At 46.7% G+C, this 20190-nt stretch overlaps 1 protein-coding gene across 3 annotated transcripts in view; it reads left to right on the top strand.

The window, feature by feature from the left end:
* KAT14 (lysine acetyltransferase 14) overlaps positions 1 to 19811 on the top strand; it is a 39471-nt gene extending 19660 nt beyond the window's left edge. For 2 of the 3 annotated variants that reach the window (XM_061208440.1, XM_061208442.1), the window contains 7 exons: positions 2280 to 2461; positions 4023 to 4442; positions 4557 to 5125; positions 13902 to 14038; positions 14943 to 15118; positions 16668 to 16858; positions 18834 to 19811. In XM_061208440.1, coding sequence (XP_061064423.1) covers positions 2280 to 2461; positions 4023 to 4442; positions 4557 to 5125; positions 13902 to 14038; positions 14943 to 15118; positions 16668 to 16858; positions 18834 to 19007 — 1849 coding nt within the window. In that variant the 3' untranslated portion in view covers positions 19008 to 19811. The remainder of the gene's footprint in view (positions 1 to 2279; positions 2462 to 4022; positions 4443 to 4556; positions 5126 to 13901; positions 14039 to 14942; positions 15119 to 16667; positions 16859 to 18833) is intronic. The other variant, XM_061208441.1, reaches the window with a different exon arrangement.
* The last annotated feature ends 379 nt before the right edge of the window (positions 19812 to 20190 follow it).

The following is a 20190-nucleotide window of genomic DNA, read 5'->3' as shown; positions in this document are numbered from 1 at the left end:
GTAACATCAGAAGTCACTGATCACAGATCACCATAACAAATACAATAATAATGAAAAACTTTGAAATACTACAACATCTAAAATATGACACAGAGACATGAAGTGAGCACATGTTGTTGGAAAAATGGCACCGATAGACTTGCTTGATTCAGCGTTGCCACAAACCTTCAGTTTTTAAAAAACACAGTATCTGTGAAGTGCAGTAACATGAGCTATGCCTGTATGATGAGGGTTCTGGGAAGATGGCAGAGTAGGAAGCACCAGAAATCTGTCTGCCCACCTAGGTAGCAGTTGCATTGGCAGAATCCAGTGTAACTGTATTGGAACTCTGGAGTCAGCTGAAGGCTTGCAACTTCCAGTGGAAGCCTTGGACCATAAATTACAATCAGTGTTGGTCAGTTTTAACCGTGGCAGACAGCCATGCACATATTCCTGGAGCAGCTTGCACACAGTATGGGATCCGGGGTGGACACAAAGGACGCTGTCCTCCAAATATCATATCTGTGCTGATCACTGACTGCTGCTTCTGATCACAGAGGTGCTGACAAAGGGGTGGGCGGCCTTTGTTGTTGCACCTCCTCCATTGTTGCAAGCCCCTCCCCCTCTGGCTGAGGTGACTTTAAAGGGACTTAGAGGGCTGGCACCTTCCTCCCCACTTTCACTTTCCTCTTTGTCCCCTTTTTGGAGCCAGACATTGAAGACTAAGACATTCAAAAGCAACCACATATACAGGGGAATTAGCCACCCTGCATGTCCAGGGCTGGAGGCACAGGCTTAGACATGAGCTGAGAGGACCTTGAGTTTCTGCTCCGGCTGATCTTTGGCACAGAGACAGCCTGCAGCTGCCAAAAACCAGTAAACCCCGGGGAAGGAGGAGAGTCTGGTGTCCAGAGTTAACACATTATTAGATTCAAATGTCCACTGTCCAGCAAAACACAAAGAATACAAAGAACAAGGAAAGTATGGCCCATTCAAAGGAAAAAAATAAACTAACAGAAATTGTCCCTGAAAAAGACCTAACGGTGGACTTACTGGACAAAGACGTTAAAGCGCTGTCTTAGAGATGCCCAGAGAACTAAAGGAAGAGGTGGAGAACATCAGGGAAGCAATGTAACAGGACAAAACGGAAATATCAATAAAGAGATAAAGAAGTTCTGGAGCTGAAAAGTACAATAACTGAAATGGAAAATTCACCAGAGGGATTCAAAGCCAAATAGGACAATGGGAAGAAAAGTGAACAGATCCCACAGGGCCTGTGGGATAGCGTTGGGCAGTGTAAGAAAGCAAGTGGGATGGATTTGCCCTGGTCAGACCTCTGGGCAACAGGAGGGGGGCCTGGAAAGGTCAGAACGAGGTGAGACCTTGTTCTGCTCTGACCCAGAATGCTGGGGGTCATTCTTCTGTCTCAGATATGTGCTCATGCCTTTATAAAGTTTTTTTGTTTTTTGTGGGGTTCTTTTGGTTTGTCTGTGTTTTTCTAGTACATCTCTGTTCCTAAGGATACTTTTTTTCTCTTGCCTCTCTAGCAGTATTTGTCATCTGTTAGACTGACTTTCCTATGAGAAACTGTTCTTTAGGATTTCTGGTCATTGATTTATGTTTTCAAGGTGGAAATAGAACAGTTTCCTTAAAAAAGCATTTTTAGCAGGAACCTGAATAGTTGACATTTTACATATCATTTAAAATTTTTGTTGTATACACTGTTGTGTAGTTATTTTGAAATGCTTGCTGTATTTTGGGGGGGTTTGGTCAGAGTTGGTAATTCCCCCACAGTTCAACTCTGTGGAACATACCATATAGTTTTATTCCTACTCTACTATGTGAAGGCAAGTAGCAGACTGAGGGATGCATCCTTCTCCACGGGTAAAATGAACTGTTTACCAGGGCTAATGACTCTCCTGCTTTCTTTCCTGAGAGTTGTGTTTAACTCATACATAAAAGCAGCTCAAGTTAAATAAAATTAGCCTGTAGAACTCCATAATCATGGATAAGAAGTGTTTTATGAGCTTTGTTTGAATTAACTTCATTTAATCCCCACAGCAGTCTTGCATGTTCTATTCTCCTAATTTTAAAGATGAAGAAACTGAGGCAGCTAGAAGGTGGTGGAGCTGGGATTTGAAGCCACGCAGAACCCCGAGCCTCTCCCTTATCCAGTGTGCTCTGTTCCTTCAAAGAGGGGAAGTTGCATAGCCTATCACAGACTTGGAGGCAGAGACTGCACTGTCTATGTAAGGATAGAGTTGAAAAGCCAATAATTTTTAAATTCTTGGACTCTCCAGGAAAAAGACCTCCACCTGGTGGAGCACAGTGGCGGGCTGCCTTAGCGTGGGGAGCCCCATGTACTTCCGCTCGGGAGCTCAGGAATTTGGAGAACCAGGATGGTGGAAGCTCGTCCACAACAGGCCCCCTACCCTGAAACCCGAGGGAGAGAAGCTGTCCATCTCCACTCTGAAAGTGAAAGGTACTGTCGTGAGCTGAGAGGTGCCAGTGTAGACAATCCGCTTTTACTAGGCACGGAGCCCTTGCCTCCCCGGAGCTGCTCTGCCCCACAGTTTTATTCTAACACAGTTTTTTATGCCGTAAATAAATATTATACAAAAAATGTTTTATAACTGCCTAATCAAGTTACCAGTTTAATAAATTTCCTTTAGTATCTGAAAGGTTCTCTATTTTCAATCTGTTTATTTATGGTTTTAATCTTTTTAGTATGGAAAATTTAAAATATACAAATGTGAAGTAATATAGTGAATCCCCTGGTACCCTTGTCTTCACTTCAGCAGTTAACACTGGCAATCTTGGTTTTTGGTTGGTTGTTTGTTTGTTTTAAATATTTATTTATTTATTTGGCTGTGTTGGGTCTTAGTTGCAGGTCTTATTCCCCCTTGGCATGTGGGATCTTAGTTCCCCGACCAGGGATCGAACCCTCGTCCCCTGCATTGGAAGGCGGATTCTTAACCACTGGACCACCTGGGACGTCCCAATCTCATTTTATCTTGGCCCCTGGGTCCTTTCTCCCAACCCTCCACACATCCCTACCCTCGGATTATTTAGTAGCAACTTCCAGGCATCAGCACTTCCTTCCTAAATATTTCATGATTTATCTCTTATCCATAAGGACTCTTTTTTGTAGCCTAACCATAATGCCATTTTCACACTTATAAAAAATTAACAGTAGCTCCGTACTATCACACATTGATCTGATTTTTAATGACCTTTTGAATTTTTAAAAATATAATTGGAAACAAATCTCATAGTATTGAAGGTATAAAGTCTGAAAGTTCCCCACATGCCCACCCTGCCTGCAGCTTCACTCCAGCGGAGCCACTGCTGTCTCTTGTGAAGCTTTCAGAAGTCCCCTCTGCATATTGAAGCATTTTTTTTACTGAAAAAAACCCCATAAACTGATTCATACTATATTACTTGTTCTCCATTTTTTTCCCCACTTACCAGTATACATTGGACATCTTCCCATAACAGTATATGTAGATCTACCCTATTTTCTTTTATTTCATTGCATTCCATTGAATGGCTATGTGATAATTTATTAAACCTTTACCCTGTTGATGGACATTTTGGTTATTTCTATCCTTTTTTGGTATTTAAACAATACTGTAATTACACACATTTGCCAATTTTTTGTGATAAATTCCTGGAAATAGGTTGCTGTATCAAAGGGCATATTTATTCAAAATTTTAATCATATTGCCAAATTACCCTCCAAAAAGTTGTAATAAAGTTTATGCCCTATCAAAAAGGCATGAACTATCCATTTTTCCCCCTACGCTCTCTGAGCATTATCAAACTTTTAACGTTTACCAATTCCAGTAGGTGAAAGACGGTGCAGCAGTGTTTACATTTGCATTATAATTCGTTTTTCCTGGTTAAGAGAAATCTAAATCTTAGTTTAGGGCATTCATTGAACGTTTTTCTCTTTCAAACATGGAAGTAGATTCACAATAAGTTAGAAAAAGAAGCTAACGTTGAATAGCTATTAAAAAATTTAGATATTTATTCTTTTCCAGCAGCCTCTAAACCAGCTTTAGATCCCATCATTACTGTCGAGGGACTTAGAAAGCGGGTGAGTCGGAATCCTGTGGAATCTGCCATGGAATTGAAAGAGAAAAGGTCTCGCACTCAGGAAGCGAAGGACATCCGGAGAGCCCAGAAAGAGGCGGCTGGCTTTCTTGACCGCAGCACCTCCTCGACGCCTGTGAAGTTCATCAGCCGAGGACGCAGGCCGGATGTGATTCTGGAAAAAGGAGAAGTGATCGACTTCTCGTCCCTGAGCTCCTCCGACCGCACCCCGCTGACAAGCCCATCTCCTTCCCCGTCTCTGGATTTCTCTGCCCCTGGGACCCCTGCCTCTCACTCAGCCACGCCCAGCCTGCTCTCAGAAGCTGATCTGATTCCAGACGTGATGCCGCCACAAGCCTTGTTTCACGGTAAGACGGCCCGTCCTCGGGTCTTTTGGGTTGTGTGTGGCCCTGATGGCAGTGTGTGCGCTGTCCCTGTGGGCGGCGGGTCTGCATTCCCCTCCTGCTTTCTGCTCTGCGCAGATGACGATGAGATGGAAGGTGACAGTGTCATCGACCCCGGGATGGAGTACCTCCCGCCCCCTGCCGGCTCGGCCGCCTCGGGGCCAGGGGTTGGAGGCAGGAAGAAGGTCAGAGCCCCTGAGCAGATCAAGCAGGAGGTGGAGAGTGAGGAGGAGAAGCCCGACAGGATGGACATCGACAGCGAGGACACAGACTCCAACACGTCCTTGCAAACAAGGGCTCGAGAGAGGAGGAAGCCCGTGCTGGAGAAGGACCGGAAGCCCAAAGGGCCCAGGTTCACCCCCGTGAGCATCTACGAGGAGAAGCTGCTCCTCAAGCGGCTGGAAGCCTGTCCCGGGGCCGTGGCCATGACCCCGGAGGCCCGGCGGCTGAAGCGGAAGCTGATTGTCCGGCAGGCGAAGAGGGACCGGGGGCTGCCGCTCTTTGACCTGGATCAGGTTGTGAATGCCGCGCTTCTGTTAGTGGACGGGATTTATGGGGCCAAAGAAGGAGGGGTTTCCAGGCTTCCGGCTGGACAAGCCATGTACAGGACAACCTGTCAGGACTTCAGAATCCTTGACCGGTACCAGGTAAGTGTTGGCCTCGCTCTCCAACTCCTGGGGCCGCAGCTCCAAGGAGCACGTGGGGATGTGGAAGAAAACAGCAAGGGAGAGAGGTACAAAAATGGCTGGGCTGTATTTTTTTTTATTTGTCCAATATGAACATCCTTTCATACATCTGAGTTTGGATTTTTGTTTTCCTTTTGGGGATTCCAGAAGGAACCTAGATGTTTTCTTTGTATCTCTTAGTCCCTGAGGGTGGCTGTACATGGTTTGGATCGTGGCTTTGACGGACAGGTTTGTTGAGGACATACAGCATACTGGACACTGAGCTGAGCAGGAGTGAAGGCGTGTGGACATCTGTGTAGTTAGGTGACACCCTGCGGAAAGAGCAGCTGGGGTCAGTGTGGGTCAGCGTGGCCGGAGGATGCCTGTGTGTGAGCGCTCCCGGGAACAGTTGATTCCACCCAGAAGTGCTGGAATCCGCCTTCCCACGGCAGGAGCAAGACGGCTTCTCTCCTGTATCTTTGCTGGAGTTTGCTACTAACCATCCTTCAACTGGTTTTGCTGATCTGATGGCTGTAAAATGAAGCCTTGTTTTTTATTTACATTTATTTGATGACAGGTGAAGTTAAACATTTTTCCTGTTTCCTAGTTGTTTGTGAATTGCCTGTTTGGACTCTTTGCACATTTTCCTGTCTGCTTCTTTGGACACTAGTGGCATCTGGTCTTTGTTGCCAGTGTTCTGATATTACTCAGTGATGATACCACATGTGGGGCTTTTCTTTCCTGGGGCTGGGCCTTTGCTCTGTGGGCCTTGCCATTTGAAATGCTCCTTTTTTTTTTTTTTAATAATATTTATTTATTTATTTGACTGCATTGGGTCTTAGTTGTGGCACGCGGGATCTTCTTTGCGACATGCAGGATCTTTAGTTATGGTATGCTTGATCTAGTTCCCTGACCAGGGATTGAACCCAGGCCCCCTGCATAGAGAGCGCAGAGTCTTAGCCACTGGACCACTAGGGAAGTCCCTGAAACACTCCTTCTTGAGTTCTGGAATTTCCTAGCTTCTATTGTCTCTGGTTTGTCTCTTTAGAGCACCCCTGTTGTTTGGATATTGGGCCCTCTAGACCAGAGATTTGCAAGCCTTTTCTGTAAAGGGTCAGATAGTAAGTAGCTGTGGCTTTGCAGGCCAGCCCTGCTGTGCAGTGTGAGAGCAGCGTACATGATTCATGATGAATGGACGTCGCTGTATGCCAATAACATGTATTTACAAAAGCAGGCTGGTTTTGGCTTGTGGGGTCTGTAGTTTGCCAAAGACCCTTGCTGTAGCTGGATCCCCTTAATTTTCTTTATTTCCCCATTTCCCAGCTTTCCTTTCCTGGGAAGTAGTAACCTGCCTGCCTACATCCTAGAAGCCTCATAGGGAGGACCAGGAGCTGACCATGCAGTTGTTAAACTTCACTTGAATCTCCCTGTTTTCAGGACAGAGCCTCCACCCTTGGCTGCCTCAGAATCTCTTTGGAGCCGCCAGAGTCTAGCCTGCCCCTGGAGGGAGGGGTCATTTCTGGATGTGAACGGCAGAGGTGTCATTGGAGCTTTAATCTCTTAACTAAAGAGACGCTCAGTCCATAGCCACCCTGCTCAGCCTCAGCTTCAGCAGGACCTGACGCCCCCGTTGCTGCGTTGTCCTGAGGCACCGGCTCTGGCCTGTCCTCACTGCTGCCTTAGGTTTTGGCTCTGCTGGTCTTAGTCACTTGCCACTTACTCATATGCTTTCATTGCTGTCATCTGCTCACCTCTTCTTTGTTCTTATAGGTTTGTCTTTTTAATCCCTATACTTAATTTTTAAAAGTATGAAATGCATCGTACCCATAGAAGAAGGCATAGAACATATGGATATAATTTAGAGGTTAATAAGATAAATAACTATGAATCTAGCTCCTGGGTTAAGACACAGGGCATTAAAAACAGCTTAAAGATCCTTCTGGGCACTGCTTGCTCCCCCCAGAGGGAGCCACTTTCTGACTTTCAGTGTTAATCATTCCTCTGCCTTTTTAACGTCTTTATCCCTAAACAGTGTACTTTTAGTTGTTTTTGTTTGTTTGTTTTGAAAACTAAGTAGGAAGCACAGATGGAGCTGTGTAAGGAAATTGCTGCTATTAGATGAAGGCTTCCAGGAGAAGATAAGCTTGACGGGCTTTTTGGGTCACTGATGTAGATTGAATTGTGTCCCCAAAAGTGTATATTGAAGTCCTGACCCCTGGTGCCAGTGAATGTGACCTCATGTGGAGATAGGGCCTTTGCAGGTATAAGTAGTTAAGCTGAGGTCACACTGGAGTAGGTTGGGCCTTTAACCCGGTGTGACTTCTGTTCTTACAAGAGGAGAGACACACAGGAGACATGCCATGTGATGACCGAGGCAGCTTTTACAACTTTTAGAGTGATGTGTCTGCAGAGCTAAGGGGCAGCAAGCCTTGCCAGCCACACCAGAGCCAAGAGAAGGACATGGAATAGGTTGCCACCCAGAGCTTCTGAGAGACCACGGCCCTGTTGGCACCTTGATGGCTGGCTTCTGGCCTCCAGAACCATGAGAGAAGGAATACATACATTTCTGTTGTTTAAGGCCCCCTGTTTGTGCAGTGTTGATACGGCAGCCCCAGGAAACTCGTCCAGTCGTGTTCTGGCTTCAGCTGCCGTGACGTGACCCCTTCCTGGGGAAGTTGGTGGCCAAGGTCGTTAAGGAGTCCTGGGAGTCTGAGCATCAGCGGGCTGCAGTGTGTACCAGGGAATGTGCGGAAATCTGGTCGGGGCGGGGGGGTCCCTGTCCTGCCTCAGGGCTGCCGTGCTTCCCTCCAGCTTGTCAGAGGTCAGGGCGGTTATCTGTGGGGTAAGTGTCCTCCGCTGACCCAGGGAGCCCGCAGAGGGAGCAGGGGAGCCTCACATGCGTTGTGAACCAAGCTGAGCACGGACAAGCCTCCTCGGGTTTACAAGACGGTCCAGTGGGGCAGAGGCTTAGTGACGGTAGCCTCAGGATGTCTGCCCCTTGAGTCACACTTGTCACTCTGTACTGGCCGCCATCGTGGTCCTGGCATCTCCCCTCGCCGGAGCCCCATCTTCCCCTCTGCTGGATTGAACCCCCTGTTTCCTGCTCCCCATCTTTACCTTTTCATAGATTTACTCCCTTCTTTAGTGAAGCACATCCTAGTGGCTTCCAGAGGAAAGCTGCCTGGGAAGTAAACTTTGAGACCTTGTGTGTCTGAAAGGCCTTGAACTTAGAGCCAGAATCCCCAGCTAGCTGGGTAAAGCTGAGTGCCAGCTTAACAGCAATACTGGAAGGAAGCGGCAGTGGAGCAGTGCTTTCAGAGTCCTCAGGAAAGCTAGGTTGAACAGGGAATTCTAGGCCAGTGTGTCCTCTGCCGAGGACCCCCAGTGTCACTTTCTTTAGACCCTTAGGCCAGTCAGAGTCCCTGTAGAAGACTCTTCAGTCTTGGGACCCTCGTGGCCACCGGGAGAGGGGGTCTTACTTAGCCTTCAGCTGGTGCAGGCCTCACCCCTCAGTGCCACGTGAGCTGCCCGTCCAGAGCCTGGTTAGGCCTTCTGTAGAGCTGGGCCCCCAGACTCCTGTGGGGAGGGCAGCCACCCCGCGGGTGGGGGCGGGGTTGGAGGTTTGGGGCCTTCCTGCTCCGCCCACAGTTTTTCCCAGTTCCAGAGGAACCTGGTGCTGCCACCTGGGTTAATTTAGGAGGATTCTGCAGTACAGGTTGGGCTGGTTCTCACTTCACTGAAAGCCAGCTTGGGATTTTGGCTTTAAATCTGCTACTTTGTGTCCATCTGCTTCCTAGTTACTTTGGTTTCTTCTCCTGATCTTTTTGTTCTTGCCTGCTTGTCTTTTTTTTTTTTTAAGTCTGTTTCTTGTAGTTGGGTTTTGGGAGGAAATAAAATTGGATGTTTGTGTTTAATCCCCCATCTTAATCTGGAATTTTAGTATCACTTTAATGCAGTTACATAGGGGAGCAGCCGTAAATGCATTTGTTCAATCCATTCTCTTTCTTGTCTTCTGATCAATATATTCATAGCTATAACTGTCTCTATGATATTTTAGCCATGACTCATGACCTTTGAAATGATGTGATTTTTTATCAATCAGTACTTTGCGTTTTATGATTTTTCTCAGCATTTCCTCTTTAACCCAAGAGTTATTTAGTGGTAAATAACTTGTAGTTTTCTTAGATACATGAGAATTTTTACAGTATCTTTTAGTAATTGATTTAATTTCTAATCAAATTATATTGCAGTCAAAAGTCTATGTGATATTGAATCTTTTCTATAAAGAAAATTGTATGTTCTATTTTTATTCTTTTTATAGGTCCTAACAGGACATGTATTGATTTTTCTCTGTTAATTTTTTAATATTATCATGTGCTCTTCACCCTGCAAACAAAAAAATACCTTTGCATGCTCTCCTTTGCCTTTTTTCTTTCGTGTTGCTTGTTTAGGTACCAGTAAATCTCACTGAAGTGTTCACTCAGTCTCACTTCCCATTGCTTCTTCCGGGTTAACTTCTTGCTAGAGTACTTCCTCTAATAGTTCTTTAAAATACGGTCTTTCTGAGGTTAATTTTTAAACCAGTATGCCTCAGAAGATCTTCACTTCACTCTTGCATTTAAATGCTAACATAGTTGGATATAAAATTGTCATTTTGTTTTTTCTTTTAATGTTTTAGCATTATTACTCCATCATCGTCTTGCTGTAGTGTCGTTCCTGGAGCCACAATGTCAGGCTTACTCTTGTTTCTTTGTAGGTGGCCTCCTTTTTTATTGTCCCATATTCTGGAAGCTTTCCGAGTTTTCTCTTTGTTTTTGATCTTGACTTGTGTTCATGCGTTTCAAGTGTTTTTTTGCTCTCATTTATCTTGCTTGGCACCTCTTCTCTTTCAGTTACACGTGTCCGACATGCTTCTTGGCGTTTATCCTCCTTGTTCTCTGAGCTCCTTGGGACTGTGGTTTTGGTTTGGTGTCTCATTAACTTGGGGAAATTCTCAGTTGTTATTGCTTCAGGTGTTTCTTCTGTTCCTTTTTCCTCCTTCTGCTATTCCCATTATGCATATATTACACCTTTTGTAGTTGTACCACAGTTTTTGGTTATTCTGTTCCGTTCTGCCTTTCTTCCCTTTGCTTTTCAGTTTTGGCAGTTTCTGTTGACATGTCCTCAAGCTTGGGAAGTCTTCCCTCAGCCACATCCGGTCTGCCAATGAGCCCATCAAAGCCGTTCTTCATTTCTGCTACAGTGGTTTTGATCTTAGCATTTCTTTTTTATTCTTTCTTAGAAATTCCACCTCTGCTTAAATTACCCATCTGTTCTTTCACGTCCTCTACTTTGTCCATTAGAGCCCTTAACATGCTAATCATAGTTATTCCCAGTTCAGTAATTCCAACATCTCTGCCATATCTGAGTCTGGTTCTGATGCTTCTGTCTCTTCAAACTGTGTTTTTGCCTTTTAGCTTGCCTTGTAATTTTTTGTTGACAGCCAAGGATGGTGTCCTGGGTACAAGGCACTGTGGGAATAGGCCGTTAGTGATGTGGGGGGGGAGGTGTTCTGCAGTCCTCGGATTGGTCCTCGGTCTCTAAGTGAGCGTGTGCCCCTGGGCTGAGACTCCACAAGGGCTTCTCAGTTTTCCTCCCCAGTTAGGTGGGACAGGGTGGCTAGAGGGGGCAGGGGCTGGGTATTCCCTTCCCTCAGGTAGGTTAGGCTCTGGCAGAATAGTTTCGCCTGAGGGCAACCTTGTTAAGGAGCACAGATACCCTGACAGTTCAGAATGAGCTGCTCCCCATGGCAGCAGGAGGGGATTTTTCTTTGATCCTCACAGTGAGCATCTGGTAGAGCCTCCTAGAGGTAAAACTCACGCAAGTGCGGGGCCTCCCTGGTGTCTGTTCTCTCAGACTTGTCCCCGCTGAGCCTCCAGCAGTTCATCGATGGCAGGTAAGGTTTTCCCCTCCCGGCACTGCTTCCCGAGGCTTCTTACTCCAGTAGGTTGTGAACCTCTGTATCCACTTGTCTGTCTCCAGTCTGCAAGGCAACGGTTTGCCCTGTGACCTTACTTCTCTGATGGGTCGGAGAAGGGTTGTTGATTTTCAGCTTGTTCAGCCTTTTCCTTGTTAACGGTGGAGTGAGGACTTCCAAGCTCCTTACATGCAGGGCTGGAACCCGAAGGGAAACTCATGCTTCTTTATTTTGGGAAATTCCTCATCATGCTCTTTAAATACATTCCTCCTTTATTTTTTTCCTCCCCTTCTGGACTCCTAATATGAATGTTGACGCCATTACTTCTTTATCTCTTCGTTTGGTTTTTTGAAGAGACCTATCCTTAACATTGTTTGTTGAGTGCTTACAGGCAGACCTCAGAGATATTTCGGGTGCAGTTCCAGACCACTGCATTAAAGCAAATATTGCAACAGAGAGAGTCACGTGAATATTTTGGTTTCCCAATGCATGTAAAAGTTATGTTTACAGTATAGTGTAGTCTATCAAGTGTGTAATAGTATTATCTCTAAAAATCCAATATATATACCTTAATTAAAAGATCCTGTATTCCTGGGGCTCCCCTGGAGGTGCAGTGGTCAAGAATCCGCCTGCCAATGCAGGGGACACGGGTTCGAGCCCTGGTGCAGGGCTAAGCCCGTGCGCCACAACTACTGAAGCCCGTGTGCCTAGAGCCCGTGCTCCGCAAGAAGAGAAGCCACTGCAATGAGGAGCCTGTGCACTGCAACAAAGAGTAACCCCTGCTTGCCACAAATAGAGAAAAGCCTTCATGCAGCAACGAAGACCCAATGCAGCCAAAAATAAAAATAAATAAAAGAAATAAATTTATTCTTTTTTTTAAAAGATACTTTATTCCTAAAAAATACTAACCATCATCTGAGCCTTCAGTGAGTTGTAATCTTTCTGCTGGTTGGAGGGTCTTGCCTTGATGTTGATGGCTGTGGACTGATCATAGTGGCTGTGGCAGTTTCTTAAAATCAGTCAACAGTGAAGTGTGCCTTATTGATTGACTCTCCCTTTCATGAAAAATTTCTCTGTAGCATGAAGTGCTGTTGGATAGCATTTTATCCACAGTTAGAACTTCTTTCAAAATTGGAGTCAGTCGTCTTAAACCCTGCAGCTGCTGCTTTGTCAACTAAGTTGCAATATTCTAAGTCCTTTGTTGTCATTTCAACAGTTTTCACAGCACCTTCACCAGGAATAGATTCTAGAGTAGTGTTCCAGGCAGAAGCTGAGGGTGTTTAAACTGGTGTGGAAGCAAGGGAGAGGGAAGGGGTGGGGACCGTGTGCATCCAGGGCTTTCACACACCTTACCTCCCATTTAACCTGATGCTGCTTCATGGGCTCAGGGGCCGCTGTAATCTCTGCTGCGTTACAAACCAGCCCAAAACTTAGTGGCCTAAAACAGTAACTATTTAATTCTTCTTCTGAGTCTGTGGGTTGACTGGCTCAGCTGGGTGTTCTTCTCCTTCATGTGCTGAAGGAAGGGGCACCCTGTGGCTCCACTCAGCTGGGAGCTGGGTCCTCCAGAGCCTGTCTCCGTGTGACCACCAGCCCTTCAGTGGTTGCGCCTGGGCACCGTGGCAGCTGGGCTCGAGGAGGGAGGAAGTGGAAGCCGCCGGCTCCCTTATGACCTGGGCTCAGAAGTCCCAGAATGTTACTTATGCCATGTTCTGACTGGTCCAGTCTGTCCCAGGCCCGCCAGATTCCAGGGGAGGGGACGTTGACTCCGCCTTTCCATATGGGGAGACACTTGTACCTTCAGGCACAGGAGGAAGCATTGGGCCATATTTGGAAACTGTATACCACAACTTTGAATTTCACTTTGAAATGCAAAGTCCTGGAAGAATTTCAGAGTTGGCCTTTGAAAGTTTTGGTGTCCGGTTTGGGAAAGTAATCAGAGCAAATTATTAAGGAAAGAATTCTTGCTCTTCTTCCAGCAAAGTTATTTTCTATGCTAAGAGCAAGCTGTTTCTACAAAAATAACTCAGGTTTCTAAACTTCATCCAGCCCTTGGGAAACCACTTTATAAATGTGCGTTTTAATCTTTCCATCTGAGCTCTTTGCTGTAAAACCCTAATTGTCATGTTCTGTTACGACATGACCAAGGGCCCTGGAGCAGCAGTGTCTGGAGAGCAGACGTCTGCAGCCCTTCTGTGGGGACATCCTCTGGAGGATCAGGACTGCGTCCCCCTTGACCCTCTGGTCGGGCCTCTCCGCTCATGCTGTGTTTTAGGGATGATAATCTGCATCAGTCCTGCTTTTGTCAGATGTACTTGGTAGAGACATATTGTAATAGATCCACATGCAGATGCAGCAGTGATTGACCCCCACGCCCCTGGGATAACAGAGACCACTCATGAGACAGGAGGCCTGTGTGTGTTACCCCTCCCCCCTGATGCTCGGACTGGTGAACATTTGATGAGTGGATTGACTGTGCCTTTATAGACAACATGAAACCTGGAGAGGCTGTAAATCCAGGGATCAATTCTGCATTTCACCTGTCTAAATCTCTTTTAAAATCTTTACAAAACTTTAAAATTGTTTTGCTTTTAAACTATTAAACCGGAATTAGTTTTTCATATCCATTTTTATGTAAAGGTAGGTACCTATGAAGTTTGTATTGAACCTTGAGCTTTCCAATTAAGTCCTGTGGACTTACTTCTGACACATAAAAATGTTGTAAGTACTACTTATCTGTGGAAATTAAACCAATCCTTTGAGTAATTTTATTTTTATGTAACTAGCATGTCTTTCTCATAGACTGCCTTGCCATCCAGGAAAGGATTTCGGCACCAGACCACAAAGTTTTTGTACCGTTTGGTGGGGTCGGAAGATATGGCTGTGGACCAGAGCATTGTCAGCCCTTACACTTCTCGGATCCTAAAGCCTTACATCAGGTATACAGAGAAGAGCTGTGATGTCGAGCGTGTCATGGGGAGTAATGTTTATGGTTTTCAAGCCCTGTTCCCCCGTTGGAGTGAATAAAGACCAAGACCTGTGAGCTGGCATCAGCAAGGACCGAGTCTGTGCTCTGTGTCCAGTCTCATCCTTGGCTTGTTTCAGCTGTACATTTTTGCAGAAAGGATGGTCCTTTGAAAGAAACATAAAAGGCAAGGATAAGTTAACTCTGTTAGATTTCATTATGATTATCATACTCATTGTTTTGTTTTAAATTTCAAAGTTGTATATAAAGTCGTCTGTGAAATGAAAAAATGGGATGATGTCTCAGTTGGGCCTGTATGTGGACTGCTGATGAGTCTCCTTGTGTAGGCAGCGCCCTGGACGCCGAGCTGGCCGGAGAGGCCCCAGCGCTGGGCTCTGCATGACTGACAGTTGTCTCTGCTGACCACGCTTGCTCTGCAGCCCCCAGTCATGCAGTCCTCCTGGCACAACCCCGCCCTCCCGGGCAGACGCCGGGAAGCAGCATGCAAGCCTCCTCCACCTCCTGGTCCCCAGCTGTCCTGGCAGGGTTGGGCCTTCCTTTCCTGGGCTCTGTCCTGTGTCACAGCACTCAGAGGGTTGAATTAGGATGCTGTTTCTGTTTCCCCATTCTGTTCATCAAGGCTCACCAGCACTAGTAGAGTTCCTGGCAGGTACTGAGGGGTTGGGTCTGATGAATGTTGATAGAATGAATTTTAAATTTCATACCAGAAAAGTATTGTAGCTGTTAAGTCAGCCGCCATAAAAGTAGTGCAAATTAATTTAAAATTTCAAACAGATCAAAGAGTTTTGTGAATCAAATGGCTGGGAATAATGGGTATTTTTCTTGACTTCAGTTTGTTTATTTTCTGGGTTCTGGAGGCGTGATTATGAAACAAAGCCACCCAAACTGCAGCTGCTGTCCCAGATTCGTTCCCACCTGCACAGGAGTGACCCTCACTGGACGCCAGAGCCGGATGCACCTCTTGATTACTGCTATGTCCGGCCAAATCACATTCCGACGATAAACTCCATGTGTCAAGAGTTTTTCTGGCCTGGTATGTTCTCCCCTCCCAAACTAGGCAGATCCATTTTCTGTGTCATTCACTTTAGCAGTTTTTAAAATTAGTGTATGTCGTGTGACCCCCAAAACCTTATATGATTTCATTCAGTTTGTCTCTACTAACACAGAAATATTAAAATATAAACATCTCTTTCTTTTCTAAGGTCCAGAAGAAGCCAACAGTTAAAGTAATAAACAGTGTTTTTGTTTGTTCCTCTTCCCTGTTTGTCTCTGGTTCCAGAATAAATGATTCACCCTGTTTTGCTTCCACATGTGTCTAGATCCCAGGTAATGTCCATCAGCACCACACAGGCTGGTAGCTTGGGCGTATTTGGACACTTTTGATTTTTCCTTAATAATTCTGTGTGCTTTGTTTATTTAGCTGGTCCTTTTGAGAGTGTTAGCACAGCCAAAAGTTGTTTTTATTTATTTTTATTAATTTATTTATTTCTGGCTGTGTTGGGTCTTCGTTGCCGCACGCGGGCTGCTCTTCGTTGTGGTGCCCGGGCTTCTCATTGCGGTGGCTTCTCGTTGCAGAGCACAGGCTCTAGGTGCGTGGGCTTCAGTAGTTGTGGCTCGCGGGCTGTAGAGTGCAGGCTCAGTAGTTGTGGCACACGGGCTTGGCGGCATGTGGGATCTTCCCGGACCGGGGCTGGAACCCGTGTCCCCTGCATTGGCAGGCAGATTCTTAACCACTGCGCCACCAGGGAAGTCCCAAAAGTTGTTTTTAAAAAGCCAAATATCCCAACCACAGACTTTGAAAATAAGAATAAATCCAATGTGATTTGTGATTTTATCAGCCTTAACATATTGTCTCTGAAGCCATCGATCAAAGGAACACAATTTCATTGCTAAATATAAACACGTTCTTTGTGGATCTGTTTTACTGCACTGCTTTGGAATGTAAAGGAAATAATACGTGTCTTCTAGGAGCTGGATAAGATTTTGTCAGGATGTCACAGTGCACGTGGTGGGGGGTGGGATGGGGCTGAAAGGAGCATTCTGGGAGTGTCTGCTACTTCCTGCCTCTACACTGGGTGCCTTCCAAACGTTAAGCATGGAGTTATGTTATATTTTACTCCTTTATTGTAAAATGTGGCATTTGTACCAAAGAGCTTGTCAGTTGTCTGTGTACGGGCGGTCTCGGGATCTTTTCCCAGCCCCCTGGGGTCTGGGTATCTCTCATCTTACCCAAGGCAGACACCAAGGCGGGGCGCTTAGGGATGCGCCAGCTGGCACTCGCGGCCCCGGAGGCCGAGTGCAACGCTAGGTGCGTCCAGTTCTGAGCTTGTGTGCTCTCTCCTACCCATCCTGTCCTGCTTCTCTTCTTTTAACATATGTACGTAGACCAGGCGATGCTAATTTTGATGTTTTCTAAAATTCACTTTTTTATTTTTATGATCTGAATGTGTGGTGTCTATGGTAATGTCTCTGTCTCCAGTTTGGGTGTTTTAGCACGCAGATGCAGCTGAAAGCACAGATTGAGTGGCCTCTTGCTCACTAGCCCCCGAGCCTGGGCTGACCCTGCTGGCCTCTCTCCGTAGGTGTTGACCTGTCCGAGTGCCTGCAGTACCCGGACTTCAGCGTCGTCGTCCTCTATAAGAAAGTCATCATTGCCTTTGGCTTCATGGTCCCCGATGTGAAGTACAACGAAGCGTACATTTCATTTCTGTTTGTCCATCCTGAGTGGAGAAGAGCGGGGATCGCGACTTTCATGATTTATCATCTGATTCAGGTATGTGGTCTCTGCTCGCTGTCTGCCCACCTGCCTCTGGGCTTCCGGGAAAGGCTTGGAGGAGGAGGGGGCCAGCGCCAGGCGCCGCCAGTGAAGAAGAACCGGTCCGTGTCGCTCACGAGGGTATTAACACCCAGAGAGCAGCCTTCACCCCCTAAAAGAGGGTCGCTCCTCACACCCAGGTTTCAAAGAAATCAGTCTGTGAACATGTGTAGTAAATGAAATGAGGAAAGTACCGCCAGTGGGAGCCTAGAGCACTTGTACCGTCCGTGTCATAACTGCTGCTGCTCTTGGAATCACCACAGCGGTGACTCTGAGAAGTGGAAGTGAGAAGTGACTTTTAGTTCTTAAGTATTTTTAAACATTTTAGCAAAGCTATCAATCAGTAGTATGTGCATTCTGTTAATGCTGCTTGTTTTTAATTTTACTGTTGCTGTGAACCTTCTAAGTAATTCATCCCTTGATATATCTGTATCACCTTTGAGGAAAATAGACCATATATTTATATACTAACACCAGAAAAATATGCAAGGATTTTTTTTCCCCCAGAATTTATCTGGAAGCTTATTTAGAAACCATTGGGTATGGAGCATTGTGTGTCACGTGGGCAAGATTCTTTTTAAATAGAAGATGGAGATGATTCAGTGTTTTTTTTTTCCAGTTTTTAATGAAACTTGCTCAATAATTCACAGATGTTGGTGAGAACCTTGAGAACCCTCTATCGAGGAATTGTATTCTCCTCTCCTCTCTTCGCAGTTAGTGTGAGGCTGTCTCCATGATCCCCGCCACACCCCGCCTTCACCGACCCCGTGCTCAGGGCCGACCTCCCCGTGTCCACCCTCTCCTGGCAGGATGGCCACGGGCTTCTGCCTTCTCCTTCACCAGCAAGGGCCAGTGGATAGGGCAGGGGTGATGTTCTGGTGGCACACTCGGTCCTTACTGAGCCTCCCTGGCTGGGAGGAGGAGTGTCCGTCTTTGTATGTGGGTGCCTGGCCCCCGGCCAGACCATAAACCCCGGCCCAGACACAGTACCACCCAGACGGTCAGCTGTGCTCGGCGACGGCGCTGCTGCGACTGTGCCAACTTGCAGCGTAAAGAGGACTCTCGTCCTTGGTGTGCTTGTAGTTCTTTCTTGTCCTAAAAATGCCTTTGGATGCAGAATGTGAGGGAAGCAGGGAAGAGAAGGAATCTGTCTACTTTTGACCTGGGATTGTAAAATCTCAGGAACTCATCAAGTCCAGGATCTCAGTGCCTCCTCATTAAAGAGCAAGTTGTGAATTTATGTGGCTTTCGGGGTACTTTCTTCTGTGTAGCTAACTAAAGAATCCAAGAACTTGCCTAGACTCGACAGAGCAAGCATCACTCTTTTCCCCTAGGATTAGGCCCACGCTAAATGCAGAAACCTCAGTTCTGAGAAGTTTGGGAGTGATGAGAGGGTGTCTTTGGGATTCAGAATGTCTGTATAAGGTATTCAGGTTGTATAATTAAACAGAAGTCTTAATATTTCATATCTGGCTACATAATTTAACATATTTTCTGGAAGGTCTAGGCAGGGAATTTTTACGATTCCCTTGCAGAATGACGTCTAGTTTTTAAAAGCAGAATGTCTTGTCTTGTCCTCTGTTTCTTCAAGATTGTTGTGATGTTGGTATTGATATGCTTGATGTATTTAAATGCAATTGAATATAAAACAGTTAACAGTGAAATATCCCTGTTGGCTCTTTGCTCCAAAGAGAAAAAGAACACACCCAACTTACCGTCCGTTTCCTTGGTCTTGAACGTTTCGGCGCAGTGTTTTGGTGGTGGCGGAGAAGGGTCAGTTTTCCTGCTGTTGCTGGTGCTGCAGTGTCTCAGCTTCAGGCCCCAGTGTCTCTGGTTTCTGTAACTGACTGCCTACACTTAAAAGTTACTTCACCCACTCATTTTCCCTCCGGCTTTTTCGTTTTCACCTTGTGTTTTTCCACTCTTTTGGCAGACCTGCATGGGCAAGGACGTAACCCTTCACGTCTCAGCAAGCAACCCTGCTATGCTGCTCTACCAGAAGTTTGGATTCAAGACTGAAGAATATGTTTTAGATTTTTACGATAAATATTACCCCTTGGAGAGCGTGGAGTGTAAACACGCGTTCTTCCTGCGGCTGCGACGCTGATGTGAGTGCACCCCTTCACAGAGGGGCACACGTGCTCGTAGAGGAGGGCCATCAGTAGACCCCCAGCGGCAGGTGCTCGCTTCACCGCGGGTTCTGATCTCAGCCGAGCCGAGAGCGGCGTGGGCAGTGGCGTCAGTAGTGGGCGCCCCTTCAGCTGAGTCGCTGTCCAGCCCTTTCTGGACAGGCCTTTGCCCACACCTTGGACTCCATGGTCAACTAAAACTGGCAGGTGCACTGTCCTTTGCCCGACAGCCTGTGGAGCCAGGAAAGTCCAAACTGGTGTTCTTGGGGAGAGAGATTCTGTCCCGTTTAAAGTGTGAGAACTGTGATCGCGGTTAAGGGTTCCTGCGGTGCTTCCTTCAGGGGCACCGTGCTGTCCTGGGGTGGTGAGATGATCACACGGTGGACGCCAGCCCGTCCCAGCCTGGCTGTGCTGTCACTGAAGCCAGGGGGACCCGTCGGGCACTCGCTGACTTTGGTCACGGTGTTCGTGTGTGACGTTGCCTCAGCTGTGCCCCTGTGAGCATCCCCCACCTGGGCCCTGGCCTGGGAGGCGGGATCTCGTTCTCCCCTCCTGTGGCCAGAGTAGCTGAGCGGCCTGGCATTTCAGTTGTGCCCCTGGATGGAGGCAAGCGGCGGTGGGAGGGGAGCTGGCCGTGGACAGTCCCGTCTTGTCTGCGGAACGAGGCTGTTGGTGGGTTTGTGAGTGTTGGAGCTGGACTGTCAGGTGTTTTTGGATTTAGCAAGAACATTTCCAGAAGTATCCGATGTTCTCAAATAAAAATCTTTCCTTGTGACAACCCATGGCCAGAGCTTCAGTCTCATCAGTTTGCTTTCAAACTCTTTTTAATTAAGAGCAGTAGTTCTTATGTTTTTGGGACATGAATCCCTTTGAGAATCCAAAAAAGGCTGAACACTCTCTAGAAAACTCTGCACATTTAAAATTTTGCATTGGTATTCCGTGGACCACAGGCATCTCTGTTCTGGAGGCTGTGCTTAGAGGGAGCTTGAATCCCCTCGTTCCAGGGGAATGTGTGTCGCCCCCGCAGGAAGAGTCTGCAGCTGTCCTGTCGCTTATCTCTGTTAACCTGGCTGGGATCGGGGCTCCCTTTCCCCTCCCCCGCATGAGGCCCCGGGCTGGACATGCGGAGTCACTAAGGTGCCAGGATCAAAGCAGCGATGG

Source organism: Eubalaena glacialis, chromosome 13 (assembly GCF_028564815.1).
Source record: "Eubalaena glacialis isolate mEubGla1 chromosome 13, mEubGla1.1.hap2.+ XY, whole genome shotgun sequence".
In the NCBI taxonomy this organism is placed as follows: Eukaryota; Metazoa; Chordata; class Mammalia; order Artiodactyla; family Balaenidae; genus Eubalaena; species Eubalaena glacialis.
Note: the sequence above shows the minus strand (reverse complement) of the source record. Positions and strands in the feature narration are given on the sequence as shown.